The 20,484-nt window shown below is 39.5% G+C and overlaps 1 protein-coding gene across 1 annotated transcript in view; it reads right to left on the bottom strand.

Moving 5' to 3' along the window:
- The window catches only part of Sorcs3 (sortilin related VPS10 domain containing receptor 3), a 604,602-nt gene that overhangs the window by 196,050 nt on the left and 388,068 nt on the right, over positions 1-20,484 (bottom strand). The window contains exon 5 of the mRNA XM_060390926.1: positions 7,302-7,375. Within this exon, the coding sequence (XP_060246909.1) occupies positions 7,302-7,375 (74 nt within the window). The remainder of the gene's footprint in view (positions 1-7,301; positions 7,376-20,484) is intronic.

The following is a 20,484-nucleotide window of genomic DNA, read 5'->3' as shown; positions in this document are numbered from 1 at the left end:
TTCATTTTCCTATGATTCCTTAAATGTCTACAAAAGCTTTATTGTATCTGTAAGAAAAAAAAATAGAGTTTATTAGTGTGGTTCGTTGGTGTCTTTTAAAGACTTATTTATCTAGTTCTATCATTTTCTCTTCATCTTCCATGTGCCACAGCCATTTCTGCTGCAGGAATTTTCTTGACAGATCTTTCTATAGAATTTTCTCCTTCTGGTTTCAAGTTCCTCCCTGTTCTGTTCTCCATTATGGACTAAATTGTATCACCCAAATACACATGCTGAAGCCCTAACCCTGAGTATGAGACAGCATTAGCAGGTGTGGCTTGGAGCTGTGGAACTAGCTGGAGAATGTGCCCCTCCATATGGAGCAAGAGTTATCAGCATACTCTCTCACCACTATCACTATGCAGAACATCTGAGATGCTGCCCTCCAAGGGGTCACGACCCACATATTGAGAACAGCTGTTCTAGAACAAAGAGATCAACAGAGTCCAAATGTAGATCATAGTTTTAAGCATTCATTTTGGCCACATTACCTTACGACATTTATTCTCTATTTTCGCTTTTTGATTCTCTACCATTTTTCATACCACGACTACCATATATAAGGTAGATGTCCGAAACATGGATAAATGAGATTCTTGGGCCTTAACTGAAATTTTTACATCTCTGGATGGGTAGAAACTCTGGAGAAACTTAGAGAAGCTGCCTCTCTATAAGCCAGAAGTGTGTGCCTACTAATGACAACCACTCTGCAGACTTCAGCCATTAGAACTGTGGGGGGTGGGGAGGAAATGTCTGCTGTCTAAGACTCAGAGTCAATGATATTTTGGTAGGGTTGACTCACTAAGGCATGAGCCTAGGACAAGTGGGATTAAATACTCAGGTTTCCTTAGTAAGAAGAGCAGTAGTTTCTCCTACCTACAAGCTCGCACACAGCCTGCAGTGTAAACAGTCCCTGCAACATTGCTCTGTTAGAGTGTGACTGAGATGCTCAACTCCACATCTTCCTCTTCTCGCTATAAGTTCTTCCTGGACCTGTTCCCTACTCACGAAACTGCTGAACAATTCATCGCCATGGATGTTTTCAGCATCTCCCTGTAGCCTGCAAGCACCATATAAGCTATATGACTCCAGGAAAATCACAGTCGTCCAAGGCACTGCTAGATGGGTGAGTGTTTCAGTTCTATTCCTTGGGGTACTAGTGGACTACAATGCATATCTTGTGAGCATTGCAATTTGTTCAGTTCTCCTGCAGCCAAGATTCCAGTAGCCACACGGCATGGGTGGCCTCCATCAGCAAAGTGAAAACTAGTTTCTGCTTGCAAGCTGAGCTTTCATATCTTCCTGACCTTGCATGTATTATTTTGAATATAATGTATTTTTAAATTGCTGCACCATTTTAAATATGTAAGGGAAAGCTGAATTAAATATTATTCGTGGCATACCCTGCTTTGCAAAGGGCCTCTAAATCTGATCCCTTCTATCAGGTCGATGCCCAAATCCCATTACTTGAGATTGCAAATGACTGTGTTTGCAAAATCGTGGAGGCACATTTGGAGACAGCATCAGAAATTCAGCCTATAATGTTAACTTTGTTTGAAAAGATCTTGATTTTTCCAGGAAGCAATCTCAAGGCATTCTGCCCGTTTCTTAACTCTGTCTCTGTCAGGGATAATGCATTAATAGCTTAAGGATGACTCGGCAGTTGGTTCTTGAGGAATCATAATCCACACTCAAAATGAGCTCTTAGCTCAATAGAAAGAAACTGTTTTTGAAGTACGATGCAGGCTTCATTCTAGATCAGTAGTTCTTCACCTTTCAGTTATCCTTACTACACTTCCTCATACTGCAACGACCCACAACCAGATAATTATGCCGCTGCTATTCCATAATTGTAATTTTGCTACTGTTATGAATCAGAATGTAAATATCAACATGCAGGATATTTGACATGCTACCCTCTGAGGGGTCACAACCCACAGGCTGAGAACCACTGTTCTAGAGCAGTGAGATCAACAGAATTCAAATTTAGATCATGGTTTAAGCATGCATTACTGCCACATTATCTTACGGCATTTATTCCTTATTTTCACTTCTTGATTCTCCAACATTTTTCACACTACAGCTGTCATATGACTAAGAGGGGTGTCTGGAATATGAATAAATGAGTTTTTTTTGTGTGTATGTGCCTTACTTGAAATTAGTCCATCTTTGAATGGGTAGGTATGCACATGCCTCATATATATATATAATAAAAAAAATAGCATCAGAGAAACTCAATTATGCTGTCTAATGCAAAATAATTTAAGCTAGAAGACAGACTTATTGTAGTAAATGAGTCTCATTCAGACTGGACACAGTTCTCGAGTCTGCCAGATAAACTTGAAGCTCCACAGAGTAAGAATCAGACGATCAGAACACACAGACATGGAGATACTTCAATATAGTAAAACCACCAGAGCTGAAGAGTAGGCAGAGCAGCAACGAGTTTGATATCAAAGAAGATACAGTGCCAGACACAAGTAATATATAAACACAGGACAGTCTATGAGAACAGAAGTCTAAGGTTATAACCTAAAATACACACTCAAGTAAGTGGCTAGTTATTTGTGTGTACCCTGTCACCAAAGGTAGGAGCTAAACCAATAAACATCTGACTGTTTCTGTGGATCAGGATTGGAGAACCACGAGCAAAGTACCTCCAATGAGTTTTTTTCACAGTATTAGCCAAGATTTCTCTCTTATGAAGGCTTGGCTGGTAAGGGTTCTACTTCCGGGCTCATTTTCATGTTTGAGAGTACCATTCCGTTTTCTAGCTAGTGCTAAACCTTTTAAGCTGACAGCCTGGTTCCAGGATCCAGCAACACTAAAGGGGAGGAAGGCCAGAATACTAGAAGGCAGAAATCATTGAATGGAGGCATACTGAAGGCTGCCTGCCACAAGGAGGAAGTACATTATCTGGAAATGAGCTCGTGTTGTTATGCAACATAGGTGGAATGGAAAACAAAACAAGCAAACAAACAAAAACTCATGTGATTTGAGTAATATTTGAATGGCAAGCTTTAAAATACTAACAATCTTTTTTTTTTTCCATATCACTGTCCCTCCCTTAAAGGATTCTTCACAAGGACTCCCATACACACACAGCAGGAGGGGCTCGCTTTGATTTTCTGTTCTTCCCACTGCCCTTGGTGGCCTTTCAGAAAGGGATAGATAGGTATTGTAGGTCAATATTCAACACACCATAGGCTTGGGTTCCAGCAATCTCTCCTTACACACCATTCACTCTTGAGCCTACAATCAGGCATCAGAGCAGAACAAACAGCAGTATTCAAGATGCCCTCTCTTTGCATCCCCTGACACGTATTATCTAGAATGCCCACATCAGCTGACATCTTAAAGGACTTCTAACTCTCAAAACCAGTCCATTTTTTTTAATCCAAGTACCCTTAGCAAAAATAGCAGAGTTGAGGTCCCTGTCACCTCAGGGTATAATTATTTGCCAGAATTTTTCTCATCCTGACAACAAAGAATGCCTTGCCATTTCTAGAGACAGAATAACCAAAGGGAGAAGAAGAATGGGTGTGTAGAGGGCACACTGGAGATACTCTTCTATCCATTTACAAGATGACACACAGAGGTCCTACTGAGAATCAGAGGCATGAAGCAGCTACTCCAGATACTCAGGGAACAGAGAAAGCCAGCTCTTGTGTGATCTCACTTAAAGATACCCCCAGAGGCGAACACCCAGGGGAAGTACAGGACCATAGAGATGACGCTGTGAGCCACAAGTGTTCACACTAGATGCGTAGAAAACAAAACAGAACAAACAAACCAACAAACACACAAAAGCAATCCTCCTATGCAGAATGAGCCTATTTGTTCAGTATCTTCCAAAAGAATCACTCAGAATTTGTTGGAATTAAACAACAGAAAAAAGAAACCCAGTAGGCAAACTTCCACCTGACTGTAACTCTTCCCACACAGAGTTTAAGAAGAGTGGAGAGAAAATATTAAGGGACTTCTCCTCATGTGTGTAAATTCCCATTTCTGTAGGACCTGGGGTGATGAAGAGAGAGTACCTCACAGGCCCAGAGATTAACAGATGACCAGGCATCAAGTAAATTAAGGGACAACCAGTAAATGGGGAGATTTTGAGTCAGTTGTCTCTCTTCCTGAAGCATGGCTGATGTCTGGGCCACCCTGCATCAAAAGATTCCCAGATGACCTATTTTGATATGGTTAGATACTCTCTTTTAGTTTTGGAGGAATTTATTGTGGGTACTAGTAAACATTATGCCTCAAGCCCTGAACTTTCCCACCAGCACTCGAGGGCCCAGCTCATGAGGAAATCCATAAAGTCCTTTCTCAAACATTACAAAAATCACCACGGTAGCACTTTGGGTAGAAATCACTCTGGAACACAGTGTGCATCCCACGTCCCAAAGTTCTCTAAGTTTCTGCATTCATCAACTGAAGGCGGCATGAGCAAAGGTGCCATTCGTGAAAATCTATCCATTGGAAGTAGCATGAGTATAGCTGCCCAGGAAAATCTACCCCAGGTTATAAACAGCAACATGTAGAGAATATTTCTATGTGTTACACAGTCACCCTGTGTCTAAAAGCGACAAGTTGAAAGTCTCCTTGACTTTTACTTCAGTGTCTGCTTTTACCATGTCTCCTCCCATGACTGTGTCCACCACACACAGCAGCCTCTCACTTAAAGAGGTAGCTTAAGAGCATTTCCTTGATTGGTTTTATTTCTATCACTTCATAGGAATGTTAATGAACAGTGGTTAAAAAAAAATAACATTGAGCTTGTGGTATGGATTCTGGACAGTAAACGGGCCCACTGAGCTGTTATCAAATGGAGAGATGGCTCAGAGGTTAAGAGCACTGGCTGTTCTTCCAAAGGTCCTGAGTTCATTTCCCAGCAACCACATGATGGCTCATAACCATCTAAAATGGGACCTGGTGCCCTCTGCTGGCACGCAGGTGTACACGCAGACAGAAGTTTGTATACACAATAAATAAATAAATCTTAAAAAAAAAATGACCATGAGCCCTATCATACATGGGATTTACATTTATGCACCAGCAATGAATGACTCATGGGTCATCCTCGAAAGACTACTAATAAGCACAGTTAAGTTAGAGACTTCTAGGGCACAAATGAAACATACAAAGTACATATTTGAAACTGTCAAGTTTTACCATGTTCAAATATTGCCTTTTCAGTGACCCTGTGCGGCTGCAAGACAGACACTCTTGCCACTGCATACATGTGGGAAACACAGCTAAATAAAGCACAAGAAAGCCAAAGTTTGCCTTTTTCCATAGGAATTCATACTTTGAATCTTCTCAAGATATGCCTAACACATACACAACTCTGTACCTTCAACGCAAGTGCTTAAAAGCCTTAGGTAACCTTGGATTCTGTCTTTGGCGGGGGAAAAAACAGACAGAAACTATGAGCTCTTCCACTGTGACTCCTACGACACCTAAAAGAATAATCACAGCAATTATGCATCAGAAGGAAAGAAGTGATAATTGCAAAAACGAAATGCTCAGCTATCACTTGGCTAGCTGGCACAGGCACTAACTTTTATATTTCCCCATGGGGGCATATATGAAAGAAGCACAGAGTGGAAGAGAGATGAAATGCAATTATCAGGACCTGGGGATTTGGTCTGTCTGCTACACAAAAGAAAGGAGCGGAGGGGCAGCAGCTGGAACACTCCCCCCTGGCTCTTTGCAAAAGAGAGAAAACTGCTGGTCTCTGTCCGCTTGTCTCCCTTCAGCAATGATGGCATGAGCTACTCTGTTTTCTCCCTCCTTGGCCAACTGCCTTACCATCTCACCTTTATTCCAGAAACAGCACAGGGATTTTTTTTTCTCTCTTTTTTTGGATATTGAGAAATTGGTCCATTTCAGCTGAACAAAGGTATGCTATACAGCTGGAGTATCAGAGGAATAAATATTTCCTTTTTCTGCCTTAGTCTACTGCAAAAGATTAATAGCCCCAAAGACAGACCAAATAATAGTTATATAAGAGTTACGGATGAAATAGCACTTAGTCTGCAAAAGGCAAAAATAGTACGGCTAGATCAGGTGTGGAGTCAAGAAAGATCCATTTTTTCTCTTTCTTCTCCACTGAACTGTGCACAGTAGGACTTGGTGGATTGTCACCATTTGCATAGGCAATTATTGTTTTTAATTCGGGAAATAGATTTGTGAATGAATGGGGGAGCTGTTGTTAGACTGACTGTGCATGTCCAAGGTAGTTGTCAGCCAACACTACCATCAACAACTGGTCTAGTTATTGTGTAAGCATAAATGACAAGAACATGACTTTTTAAGGGAAATTGGAATAAGAATTTTTTAATAAGTTGTGAGTAGGCTCTACTCTTAAGTGCCTTAATTTTGTTTTTATTTTTAATTAAGCATATGGTTTAATGTATTATATATATGTTTCTCTAGGCTTTCTCATCCCTATTTCTTTATCTATTACTTCTGCTGAAGTAAGCAAGATCGAAGAATCTCATGATTACAGGGAACTGTATAAGACAAATGGATACTGAATTTGCTTTAATACGGTAAAATGGTATGCATGATTAAAGAAACATTAGTTAATAAAAACCCACTCTGATTAGACAGAAGGGATAATTTCCTGTTTAAAACATGAATTTCCTAAGAGGAACATTTTACAACATTTGCCCTGGGGAGAGAGTTCTAAGGTATTTATTAGAGGCGATATAAGAAAAGTCTCTACAGTTGCTTCAGGCTGGCATGTATCTTCAGTCAAGAGTTCCTTCAGAGATTTCCCTATCTTTCCAAGGATCACAAGTCTGGAAACACAGAATTGGACAGTTGTAATCTAAACTTACTTGACCATAGAAATTCCTATGGAAAAAAAAAAAAAAAAGAAGTACTATTTTTTTACAGGATGTCTTTGGGAAATTGTGCTGTGTAGCACTAATCTATAAAACATGAACATTTCTAACATGAGGAGAGCTTGGTACTATACCTTGGAGCACCTGGTCATGAGCCTTCTCTAGCTCAGTGCTTTGAACAGTAGTGTACATAAGAACTGCCAAGAAATCATGTTCTAATTCCATAAATCATGCCAGGGCCTCAGTTCCTGAACTTCTAACAAGTTAATGCTGCTGCTCCATGCACTTCTCTTTGAGTATCAAAAACACTTGTCTCCTACAGCTGAAGGTGCCCAGAAACGTTCAGGCCACACTGTTAGCTCATTTTTTTTTCTTTGTCTTAGAGGCAATGAGTACACAAGAAATGCTTACCAGTAAAACCTGTTAGGTGTGATGCGCTCATGCATGAGTTGCCATCTTCTTCCAAAGTCCATGGAGCTATAGAGCTGAAAAACAGGTGAATAAACTGAGTGAGTTGGGGGACAAGAGTAAACAAAAGCACAGGTGTCCCTTGTCATCCAATTCCAGTGTCAAAGAGTGCTAGCACATACAAGTAGACACCCAATTTACTTAGACAAAAATGCAAAATTCTTACTGTGCTTGTTTATCACTGCGCCTCCTTGATCTGTTTGTTAACTGGTGCTTTTGCTTTAAAACGATAGATCCACCCTCATATTGAGGACTCACCCTGAAGAATGTGGCAAGAAGGAACAGGTATATTTTGCACTCTTACAGAAAAGGTTCATGTATGTAAAAACACTCATCAGCTGATATCTAAGCTAATGCTATACACAATAGGTTGCATTCTTTGGCTTATTTTTTTATTAATTAACTTGTTTGTTCAATTTACATCTCGGTCATGGGCCCCTCTATCCTCTCTTTTCATTCCCACCCTCTCTGCTGTACCTCTGCTTCCCTATTACTCAGAATAGGGGAAGCCCCCTACCCACCCATACAGCCCAGCTCATCTAGTCAAATGAGGACTGGGTTTGTCTTCTTCCTCTGTGCTGGGTAGGGCAGCCCCATGGGGGGGGGCGGTAATCAGAGATCATGCAGCGCAGTCTATATCGGAGCTATCCTCTGTTCCCCACCACTAGTTGGCGCACATGAAGCCTGAGCTGCCCATGCGGAGGACCAGGGTCCAACCCACGCAGAGTCCTTGGTTGGTGCTTCAGACTCCATAGACCTCCGTGGGCCCTTGTTGGTTGGCTGTGTTGGTCTTCTTGTGGAGCTCTTGTCGCCTCTAGGTTCACGTATCCTTACCCCAGCTTTTCCACTAGACTCCCTATGCTTCGTAAATGTCTGACTGTGAATCTTAGAACTATTGCTAGGTAGAGCCTCTCAAAGGACAATTCTGATAGGCTCCTGTGATTTATATAATATAGGTACTATGAAATGGAACTCTTTAGTGTCACCAGAAGTGTCACCAGAAATGTCACGATGATGACAACCCCATACCTGGGCAAGATGGTAGGAATAAACCTATCTAAGAAAATTTCCCTCATCCAACCAAGACCATCAAAAACGTGGCTTCCTCCACACACAAAACAAACAAACAAAAAAATCAAACAAATAAAAAGTTTGTAACCATTTCAGCCTACACATTTCTCTTCTTTCTCATCTCTTATTTTTACTTGGCACTTATCATGATGTAAACAGATTATATTTTTCAGGTTTATCTATTTTTAGTTGTATTTATATCCCTTGATTATACACAAATGTCTGTGAAATACTCAATACATTAGCAATAATTTTAAAAACAGAAATGGCCAGGTTTTAATATACAGTAACTTGTGGAAAAAAAAATCTCGATGATCTCCAGGGCTTTGAAAACAATTTTAAAAAAGGATCTCATGCCTAACTAATATAGTCAGATTCCTTATCCACTTATTTTATGGGTAAAATATCACTCTATACCAACCTGTGAGAAACTGACCATGAGTCATTTTCAGTCAAATAAATTAAAGCACAAAAACTGATTCTACATGACAATGAATGATGATAGTGGTGGTATTAATAACTCTATGTTGTTTTTTAATATATATATATTATATAATATATATATATTAGACCCATAAAGATAACATGTTGGTAGTGATTACCAACATCAACACCTGCTCACCAATGTTCTCTGATCCATCAAAACAGACAAGACCATTCTATTGGTCATGACCATTCTACTGCTGCACTTATTCTCTGCTTCATGCTACTAATGGTTAGCATGCTCCTCCTTCTGAAAAGCAGTATGTCATAAGGGTAGAGTGTTCATGCTTTAGTCACCTGCATAGGAGAGAATGGCTTTAGGCTGCCTGGCACTTCAAACATGAGCCCTATTTCTGAAACTAAGTCTTGGAGAAGTTGAAATTGAGTTGAAAGAACCAAGACTTAGATTTTCTAGTGGCCAGCATAACTCTTCTTCTAAGAATTTTGTGTCTAATCTGTCATGATCATCATACCATATTTAGGTAATATTGCACATAAAATTCTATTAGTAGAGAAATCAGAGGAATCCAGAAGTGAAGCAGGTGTTTGTTAGTATATATAAAAAGGAACATGTGCAGTGAAATCTCCAAATAGCATCCTCTCTAGCTATCACCTGTAGAGTTGTGCTTTCCAGAACCTCACTATCAGGTCATGTGGACATGTTCCAAGTCCAGTATTTTATATCACTTATGGTAATCTAAAACTTTTTATGGCAGTCAGAGAAAATCTGACCAATGTATGGTTTTGGCTTATATTTATTGAACAATGTCATAATGAAAATTATAATTTTCTGTTGACAGAATTAGTTACTTTAATAGATGTATATAGATTTATATTGATGTTATTGATATGTACATTTGTTTTCAAAATACTACATGACAGTCATGGGTATGCTATCAGCTCCATTTTATATCTCAAAGTATCAACATTTGATGCCGAAAGTGACTGCATCAATCCCACACAGAACCTTGATAACTCTACTGGGGTTTCTGCCAACGCACAACAATTCTACAGTACTTCTCACTGTATGTATGCAAACTGTGTTCTCCTTCCATGACTAAATAATATTTCCTATATCTCCAGTTTCTCTACATAGGGAAAATAGGCAAAATTAGTCCCCATTGCTCCTATTCTTCTTCATGTATCAGCTTAGTGAATAAAGCAATACAGACTTTAAACTATTAAGTTACATGACATATAATAGCAAATATTATTTTTATTGAAAAACAATTATCATATGCATTATATATTTACAAATGCAATGGGACATTTATATGTATGTTAGGTTGTGAAAGGGTCAAATTATTCTCAATAAATTTATTATATCATATAGTTAAACTTGTAAAGTGAAAACACTTAAACTCTACTATTCTAGAAATGGTGAAGCATAAAATGCATTTACATCATTCCACTGGGAAATAGATAACTAAAACTTACTTTTTCTGTACATAAAACATTTTCCCTTTGATCAGTTTTCTTGCACCCCTACTTCCTGGCCTCTGGTGGCCATCTACACTTGACTAGTCTTTGAGGCCAGTTTAAGATTCCATAAATCAATGAGATCGTGTTGACTTTGATGTCCTTGTTTTATTTTGTTTTGTTCTTTACAATTTATTCACTTTGTATCCCGGTTCTAGCTCCCTACCTCATGTCTTCCCAGTCCCAGCCTCCCTCCTTTTTTCCCCTCCCCCTCCCCTAGTCCACTAAAGGGGAAATCCTCCTCCCCTACTAATTGACACTAACCTAACAGGACTTCCTCTGTCAGGTGACAAGTTCGCCTTGCTAGGGGGAAATGATCAAAGAGGAGGCAACTGAATTCATGTCAGAGACTTCCTGTGCTCCTTTTACTAGGGAATCCATGTGGAAACTGAGCTGCCTATATACAATGGCCCAGGAGACAACTTCCTGAACAGAATACCAACAGCTCAGGACTAGGATCAACACTCAGTAAATGGAACCTCATTCTGTAGGGCAAAGGACACTGTCAAGAGAACAAAACAACAGCCTACAGACTGGAAAAAGGTATTCACCAATCCTACATCTGACAGAGGGCTAATATCTGAAATATATAAAGATCTCAAGAAATTAAACACCAACAAAACAAATGATCTAATTTAAAAATGGAGTACAAAGCTAAACAGTGAATTCTCAACAGAGGAATATTGAATGTGAAGAAGCACTTAGAGAAATGGTCATCATCCTTAGTCATCAGGGAAATGCAAATCGAAGTGACTCTGAGATTTCATCTTACACCCACCAGAATGGCCAAGATTAAAAAAAACTCAAGTGACAACACATGCTGGAGAGGATGTGGAGAAAGGGGAACCCTCGTCCATTGCTGGTGGGAATGTAAATTTGTACAACCACTTTGGAAATCAATCTGGAACTCGCCTAGAAAATTGGGAATAGTGCTTCCTCAAGATCCAGCTATCCCACTCCTGGGCATATATCTGAAATATACTAAACCATACAACAAGGATGTTTGTTCAACTATGTTCATAGCAGCTTTATCCATAACAGCCAGAACCTGGAAACAACCTTGATGTCCCTCAACCAAATAATGGATACAGAAAATATGGTACATTTACACAGAGGAATACAGCTCAACTATTAACAAGGAAATAATGAAATATGCAGGCAAATGGATAGAACTAGAAAAGATCATCCTGAGTGAGGTAACCCAGAAGGAGAAACACAAGCATGGTACTTACTCGCTTACAAGCAGATATTAGCCATATAATATAGAATGAACATTAAAATCTATAGACTTAAAGAAGTTAAACAACAAGGAGGACCCTAGGGAAAACATGTAATTTTCATTCAGAATGGCAAACAGAACAGATACCAGAAGTGGTGGAAGAGAGGGAACAGGATGGGAGCCTGCCACATATGTCCTCTGAAAGTCTTCACCCAGCAGGGGATCAAAGCAGATGCAGAGACTTTGGGCAGACTGCAGGGAGTCTTATGAAAGAAATGAGAGATAGAAAGACCCAGAGGGGACAGGAGCAACACAAGTAGGCCAACAAAGTCACATCTAGTTCTTTAGGAATAAAAAAAAAAATGTAGCTCTGAGAACACCTACAGGTTTGCCATGTGATAGAGAAAATTGCTATTGAAAGCATACACACACACACATACACACACACACACACACACACACACACACACACACACGGAAAGAGAGAGAGGCCTGAAGTATTGACAGAAGTAGAAATGGAACAATGAGGTTTCATGAAGAAATAAATCTTCAGATGCTCATTTAGAGACAGCTAACACGAGTACACAAGAAGTTGGACACAGATTTATGATATAGAAGGAACAATAAGAGCAAAAGGGCCAAAATGACCAATATTTTGAATTTGGCTTATAGAAGCACTTCAGGAATATGATGGCTATTGATAGCTAAAAGGAGGTGTAGTTTTTCTGTCTATCTTCTGATTTAACATTTCATCAATTTGCCTATATTTACTTCTGTTTGTTTCTATGTAGTATCTATATTTATACTGGAAACGATATGGACCAGACCAGTAATTGGGAAGAAGATAACAATTTACTTTATTGCAAGAATTGACTTTTCTAAGTAGGACTTCAAGAAATAACTTGCTTTCCTTCTCGTGACAGATATCAGGAGCCTGGTTCTCAGAGCGAAGATGCATGTTTCCCAGTTAAATGGAGGGGGCTCCTGAATCAGTTGTGACACAATGCTCATCCTTTGAAGCTTGAATCTAGCCATAGCAAAGAGATGACTGTATCATGTCTTCCTCTGCTGACAACCCAAGAGTTTCACGTTGACATGCTGAAGTCTCTACCCTTCAAGGAGAGTATCAGTCCTCTGCCATGGAGAATCCTGATGGAAGAACTATGCTCCCTGGGGCCCATTCTTCAGAGAAGGATGGCTCCTCTAATCACATGATCTTCCTACCACAGAAAGGTTGAGCTGTTCTGGTGTCCTCCCTTTTCTCTGGTTTTGCTTTCTCAGCACTTCAACTTGACTGATGAAAAAATTAAATTGAATTTTCTGCCTATGGGCAGATTCAGATGAATAGAAAGAACAGGCTCCCATTCATTAAGGGACCAACTTAGCTAACTTCAATGTAAAGTGAGTTGCTGAGTCTGAAATGTGTTTTCACTCTACCATGGGCTAGGTTTTTGCAGCCTCTTCATTCAGAGACTTGTTCACCCTCTCCATTTAATCATTCATTCACTCATTCATTTATCCATAGAAAGCATGTGAAACAACTATCATACTGTAGGCACTGAACTAATTGCTAGGGTTACAAAGATGAAAAGCATGATAGCCAGTGGAAAACAGAATTACATATAATTATATTGTCCTGAAATGTTTGCCATAGTAATCTCTGAGAAATTACAGGAAACTAGAATATTCTTCTTTGCATCATCTAGACTTTAAAAATTTATTATGAAACTAATTGACTTTTATAATTAAAACTGTAGAATTCAAAGAGATTAAATAGAGACTTTTGCAAAAGGTGTAAGAAGATTATTAATATTATGAAAACATTAATGATATATTATTGAAACACAAAGGGTATAACAGATGTTTATATAACTATCACAAGCTTGAACTATATTAGAAAAATTAAGCCAAAATATTAGCAATGGTCATCTCAAAATTACAGGATAATAAATTATATGTATGTAATGTATGGATGTATATATGTGTGTGTGTTTTAGTCATTGACATCATTTTCAGTTATTTGTTTACAGTGGATGCATATTATACTTCAGCAATCACTCAAGTACATTTTATTTTATGTCTATTTTACATGGAAAGATTTTTATATTAATGGACATATTGCTATATTTTTATTCATTTGTAATTAAATTTTTATTGTTTCACATTGATTACATTTTATTCTCTTTGTATCCTAGCTGTAGCCCCCTCTCTCATTCCCTCCCAATCCCACTCTCCCTCCTTCATCTCCTCCCATGCCACTCTCTAAGTCCACTGGTAGGGAAGGTCCTCTTCCCCTTCATCTGACCCTATCAGGTCAGGTCTCATCAGAACTGGCTGCAATGTACTCCTTCTTAAAAAAGAATAGAAATTAAAATAAGTTTTTTTTAATTAGGTAACTTCAATTAGACAAAATAATTGGATGTTTTCTACAGAATTTCATTTTACATAAATTACCATTCATAGTGGTGCATTTTTGTTTGGATAAGCAATGCATCACTCAAAGGATATTTATACAGCTTATATTGTTCCAACTCAACATTTTTTATGCAACATTAAAATACAAGGTGTTTTGCAAATACTAAATACCCCTAAATGAAACGTTTTTTGTAAAGTGCTACATATTTTGTTCTATATTCCATTCTGTGATAGTCCCTATCTGACAATGACATCATCCCTAGACATCAAGAGAGAACTTATCATATTTTCTCTTTTTGCTATCTCTGATATATATCATGGCCCCAGGTTTCTTAACAAGCACATAGCAACAACAACAACAATAACAACAGCACACACACACATACACACACACATAATGAGTCATCAGAACAGCTGAAAATATAGAAGAACAAGCTCTTGTCCTTATTGATTCAGCTATTAGTTCCCTAATTACATCAGCCTGCCAGGGAAAAGCATCTGAGAGCTGATGGACTAAAGAGGTAATTTAATCAATAGAATATTCTGTAGGGAGAGCAGCAGGTTATACCTGAAATTTAAGTTCAATAAAATAATGCAAGATCATTAGAAGCATCAGGCATTACTATGAGCTGACAGAGAGACATGGTGTATTCCTCTATTTCTATGTCTGAAAAGGTTATTTTATGTAGAAATAGGGTCTTTGAAGATGCAATGAGGTAAAATTGATGTCATTAGGGTGGGCCCTAATCCATGTGACTGGTGTTCTCCTCTGGGGAAAGACAGCAACAAATGGAGGAGAGTGGAAAAACACAGAGAAGAGTTGTCATGAGGAGACAGAGAGTCAGAGGGAAGCAACTACAAGCCAAGTGTTGCCCCTGAGGGCTGACAACCCACTGCCCCAGGGAAGGCAGGGGAGGAATCCTCCACAGGTTTGGAAGGAATTGAAACTCTACCAACATCTCAATTTTAGCATTCTACCCTCCAAAGAAAGGAGACAAAACCTTTCCTGTTGTTCTAGTCTAGTGGTTTGTGGTATTTTGTGAGAAGACCACAGGAGAAGCACTGTGAGCCGTGCATGCCAAGGGAGCAAGCAGCAGGAAGGAGAGCAGGACTTCAGGTCTCCATGCGTCTCTCTGCCAGTGCCTTATTCCTATGGCTGATGAACTGTGTGGTCAGATGTCCGGTTCAGAGTCAGATTGCTGATTCTGTAACTGAGAGACATAGACTCATCTTCCTACATTTTTCTGCTCCGTGCATTATCAGAAAAGCTGAATCCCAATCTATTTTCTAAGTATGCTGTGGATTCATACTCATCACATGGAAATAACAAATAGAGTTAGCAGAAGCAACAGAGTGTGTGTTTTAGAGTCGTACTTGGCGTTCCGGTCAGCTTCCCATCAGACAGTCTATCTCCCACTTAAAAGGAAAGGATATATTGGACACATCTATGTAGAAGTTATCACTTACAGGAAATGTATACTTGATGTTTAAATGCCCACAATAAACTAAAGAACTTAGGTCATGCCTAGTGGCTAGTAACTTATGAAAAATATTGTCTCTGAAATAAAATAGTCAGGCTAAGGTGTGTAGCTCTGTGAAAGACAAATTCCCTAGCACGCACAAGATCAGGGGTTCTAGCCACATCAACACACACACCATATTTTCTACTCTAAAGAAAACAATCTCTACCATTTTCTTTAATGGCACAGAGATGAGTGTGAGAAGGCATGGCTGGCCAATGTGGAGCTGCAGGGAAAACCGTAGGATTGCAACAGTGTTTGCAAGAATTCAGGGTGACACAGGTCTCGAGAGACTTTTCCAGGTGTGTCTCTATTTGCAGCCTCCAACAGTCTCTAAAGAATCTCTGGTGTCACTATCAGTGAAGACAAACCCCACCCAACTCTCCTTCAACTTCTATAGAATAGACTACAGCCTTGGGAGACAAAGTTTTCCCCATGAAGACATCATCTATATGGTGTTCCCTTAGCCCTGTCTGTATACAGAGGGCAGTATTCTTCTTTTATTTTTCACTCTGATGGATTCCTTCAGTCAGTCTTTAACAAATAGAGCTCATACATCAATTAAGAGACAAACATTGTATTTGGGTTTGGGAATACATCTGTAAATAAAATGAACAAAAACTATCTGCCTTCAAGGATCAACTGAAGATGAACAAGAAGACTCTGTATCCCATAATGCAGGGCTCAAGGATCGTGAGAGAACAGTATTGTTATGTGTGCTTGTCAAACACAGGCTCACCTCCTGGCACTCAACACAGAGGAAAAGATCCTTTGCTTACTCAAGAGGAAGATATTCTCCTTTATATTGAAACACTTGGCCCTCTAGGGCTGTCTTCTATTTTACTGCTTTTGAAAGAGACAAAAGTGCACAAAGGGTTTCTCTTTCCTCTTGACTTTAAGGGGTAAAAGCAATGGCACTCAGCAGAGGGCATTTCACCACAATGCTGGTAAGAGGCAGGGAGCCCACGGGGAGAGCCCCATCTAAAACTGGGCTTATCTGCACTTCAGCTTATTGGAAGCTGGTCCAGTATCACTGAGGTTTGTCATTTCAAGGGAGCCTAAGAACTCAATCTTTTCTGTAAAATCTTTACTTCAAAACTTCAAACATCTAACATAATTCAATAGAAATAAGACATGATCTGGCCCAGATGGCCCGATGTTAGCTCGGGGCCACCACTCTCATTGTCCCTGTGTACCGGCCTGGAAAAGTATGGTTGCTAGCTTTTAGAAAATAAAATATGCAATTTATCAATTAATTTGAATTTTGTGAAAATAATATTAGTAACACTTTATTTATGTCCCATGAAACATTAGATACACACTTTGGTATTTGAAATGCAAATTTAATTGGGTATCTCATGTTTTGTCTGAAAATCTCTTCCACAAAGTTTCTTTTATTTAATTTCTAAGTCTCTGGGTTATAAAATGCATTCCATTTGATTATGTATGTTGTTCTTTAACAATGGAATTGTTTCTGACTGAGTTAACTGAGAACTTTAGAAATGAATTAAATTATCACTTGTAGTCAGTGAATTGATAGTATTTTACTATTTAGTATTGTCTGAGTACCTAGCATGTGCAATGCTCAAAGGCATACAGTTTTATTTGAAACTCATGAGTAGCACAATGTCTGTCACCCTTAGGAAGTAAAAAAAAAAAAAAAAAAAAAAAAAAAAATGGCAGGAAGAGAGATGTGCCATCAAGTAAGTGCAGTCCAGAGACTCAGGCACCACGGAGTGGCCATGCTCAGCCTCCCCACCAGGGATGGCTCAAAGCTGAGTCATCATGGGTTGTACGTTTTGGCCTGAAGAGTAAGTTTCACCTCATCCTTGGAGATAACCACGATGAAAGCTCTGATCATTAGGAGAGACGCTGGAAATAAAACAGGAACATGATGTCATCCCCGCCCAGATTACAATTCACTTGGCCCAGATTGCCATGCATTGATCCAAGGGTAAGAACTCAATGAAGATAAAGCTGAGCTGGAAAGGGATCCAAAGGAGATGGTCTGAAGGACTCAAGAGGAAGGGAAGGAGACGGCACCACTAAAATATGCTGCAAGGGCATAAGAGACTAGGAGATTGGCTTTTAGAATGAAAAAGGCTAAAACAGAAAAAAAAAATGTAAGCAGGTAGATATTTATTTATCATAAACCTAAAAAAGCAAATTATAATTCTAAAGTCAAGGAAATTCTTTTAGGGAAAACTTCATAAAAATTGCCTCTAAAAAAAATTGGGGAGTAGAGAAGGCAGGATATCCTGTTAATAAAACAAAGAATTTCAGATTCAAGACTCCTCAAAGCTTTCTATCAAAGCATATCTAACCCTCAAAGGGAATAAAATGTTCCACCAGGAATCCAAGGTTTGACCTCGAGCTGTTTGAAAGGGCAAATATGCCCATATCTCTAATTTTCAACCTGAAAATTCTAAGCATATTTTGCAATTTTTTCTAAAACATGTATTTGCTTAGAATCAATGATAATTTCCTCACAAATCTTCGAGCGACCTGGGTCATCTAGAAAAATACTCTATGCCTGTGCCACACCTATTTCAGCTCTTCCCTCACAGAGAGGCATTTTTCATGACTACTTTGAGGACAAATAGCAGATAAAAAGCGAGGGACTGTGTATCCTGTCTAGAGGCAATATGTATGCTTCAGATTATCTCTCTAAGTATATCGTAAGATACCAGAAGAGAAAAATCCTGTCTAAGATTCTGAGTCCTTCAAATTCCTCCAAAAGCTACATCCCACTGGATAGCCATGTAGGACCAAAGACCATCACTTTTAACAACTGAAATAGGCTTCAGAAATGGTCCAGACACGTGCTCTGACACGTTAGTGAACTCTGTGAATTGAGGAAATGCCTCCATGAGATCCAGATGTAAGGAACGTTCTCAATTCGTGATCAGTGGGAGAGGGCCCTGTCCATAGTGGGTGATGACTTCCCTGGGCTGGTGGTCCTGGGTGTATAAGAAACCAGGCTGAACAAGGTAGGGAAAGCTAGGCAGGAAGCAGCACTCCTCCATGGCCTTTGCATCAGCTCTGCCTCCATAACCCTGGCCTGTTTGAGTTCCTATCCCGACTTCCTTTGCTGATAAACAGCAGTGTGGCAGTATGAGCAGAATAAACCCTTTCCTCCCCAAACTGCTTTTTGGTCATGGTGTTTCTTCGCAGCGATAGAGACCTTAACTTAGAGAAGTTGGGTGACATCCATAACAACACAGTCAGTTAGTTGTGAAATTCAAAATCCAGAGCCCCAACTCCAGCTCAGTGTTCCCTTTACTAAACTAAAGTGACTTTTTGGTTGGTCGCTTGATATTAAAAGAAAAACAAGTTCATTTAACCTCGAAGAAATAATGATTCATTTGGGTGCACTGTGAATGGCTGACATTGTATCTTGAGTTTAACTAGTGCCTTTATTTACAAATCATTTTCACAATTCATTTCATCCTCTTTTATGCTGAAGAGTATTTTCTAGGCTAATAGTCATGTAAGACAATTTTGCAAACAATTTGTGTAGTATTTACTAAAATCCATTCCTTTGTCCCCACAGTCCTATTCCCTTGACCATTTCCCTCTGCAATCAGAGCCTATTCATTTTTATATATTACAATTCTGAAATGGTGCATATTAAGCCATACCCTTTGAGCAAAAATAGCTTGTTCCTCAGTGAGGAGAGCTGAGTGTACCAGTGTGATTCACATTCTCCTCCCTACCTTTCACCTGTGTTTTCTCTTTCTTTAATGGCGTTGGCTTCATATCACAGTCTATTGTTAACATATGCTTTCCTGCCCACTTCCCCAGCCCTTCACACTGTCCAATTTGTCTTTTTTTTTTCAGTTTATTTACTTTACATCCCAAGGGTGCCCCCTCCCTTCTTATCTCCCAGTCCACCCCTCCCCCAAACGAGGGTGCTGGAATGTCACTCAGAAGGGGAAATAGAACAGACAGCAGAAGTGGGTGAAGAGAGGAAACTGGGCAGGAGATGGAACGGGGAGGGAAACAAGGGTGGAGATCAGATGTGGGGAGTACTGGGGTGTGAGGTGAGAGGGCTTGGAACAAGAAGGGAAACTGAGGGGGGACATATCTTTGTCAAGCTGGAGGCCTGCTACAGGGTAGGCTCCTAGGAGGATATGGGTGTGACTCTAGCTGAGATGCCAAATGGAGGGGGGAGGGGAATGAAGAGTGAAGTGACCACTTTCTAGTCAGGCAGGACTAGTGAAGGGGTGGAACAACAACCCACTGACAAAACCTTTGATCCAATTTTCCTTAAACTCTATTCCAAGGTCAGAATTTTTTTCTCAGAGGTCTTGATCTACCTAATTCTGAGCTGAGAAGAACTTAAGTTTTAGCTCACCTGTTCAATTTAAACCACTATTCTATCAAAACAATAGCAGCCACCTTCAATTTAGAAGAAATAAAGACTCCCGTGTTCTTGCCATAGGAAACACAGTGTCTGTGGAAATACAGGCATCTGAAGTTGCTTAGGATTTTCAGAGTAAAAATGTGTCAGAAAATATAAATTCATCCAAATGATTCATGTCCTCTTTTTTAAATTGTTGTGATATATACTTTTAATTCCTAAATATAAGGAAAATAGTGTGTATTTCTAAGTCAATTTTCAGAGGTAAAACAAAGGACATAAATAAGCCCACACCCCTGCACCCCCACAGGCCCGCAGCCCTGCACCTCTGTAGCCCTGCACCCCTACACCAAGGATTTGTCCCAGAACTACCTTTCAGCATACATTGTCTAGTTTATCTGACACAGTATACTTTGTGTGATGCTGTTTTCTGTCCACAGCAAAGCTCCGTGGTGTTATAAATTAGGTCAAGACTCCCAAGGACAGTTTCAGGAGATCCAGTTCCAAATAAGACATGATTCCTATGAGTGCCAATTTGAGTGAGTGAGGGGTTTTGAGAAAGGAAACAGTGAGGAG

The sequence above is a fragment of the Meriones unguiculatus genome, chromosome 1 (assembly GCF_030254825.1).
Source record: "Meriones unguiculatus strain TT.TT164.6M chromosome 1, Bangor_MerUng_6.1, whole genome shotgun sequence".
NCBI classification, from domain to species: Eukaryota; Metazoa; Chordata; class Mammalia; order Rodentia; family Muridae; genus Meriones; species Meriones unguiculatus.
Note: the sequence above shows the minus strand (reverse complement) of the source record. Positions and strands in the feature narration are given on the sequence as shown.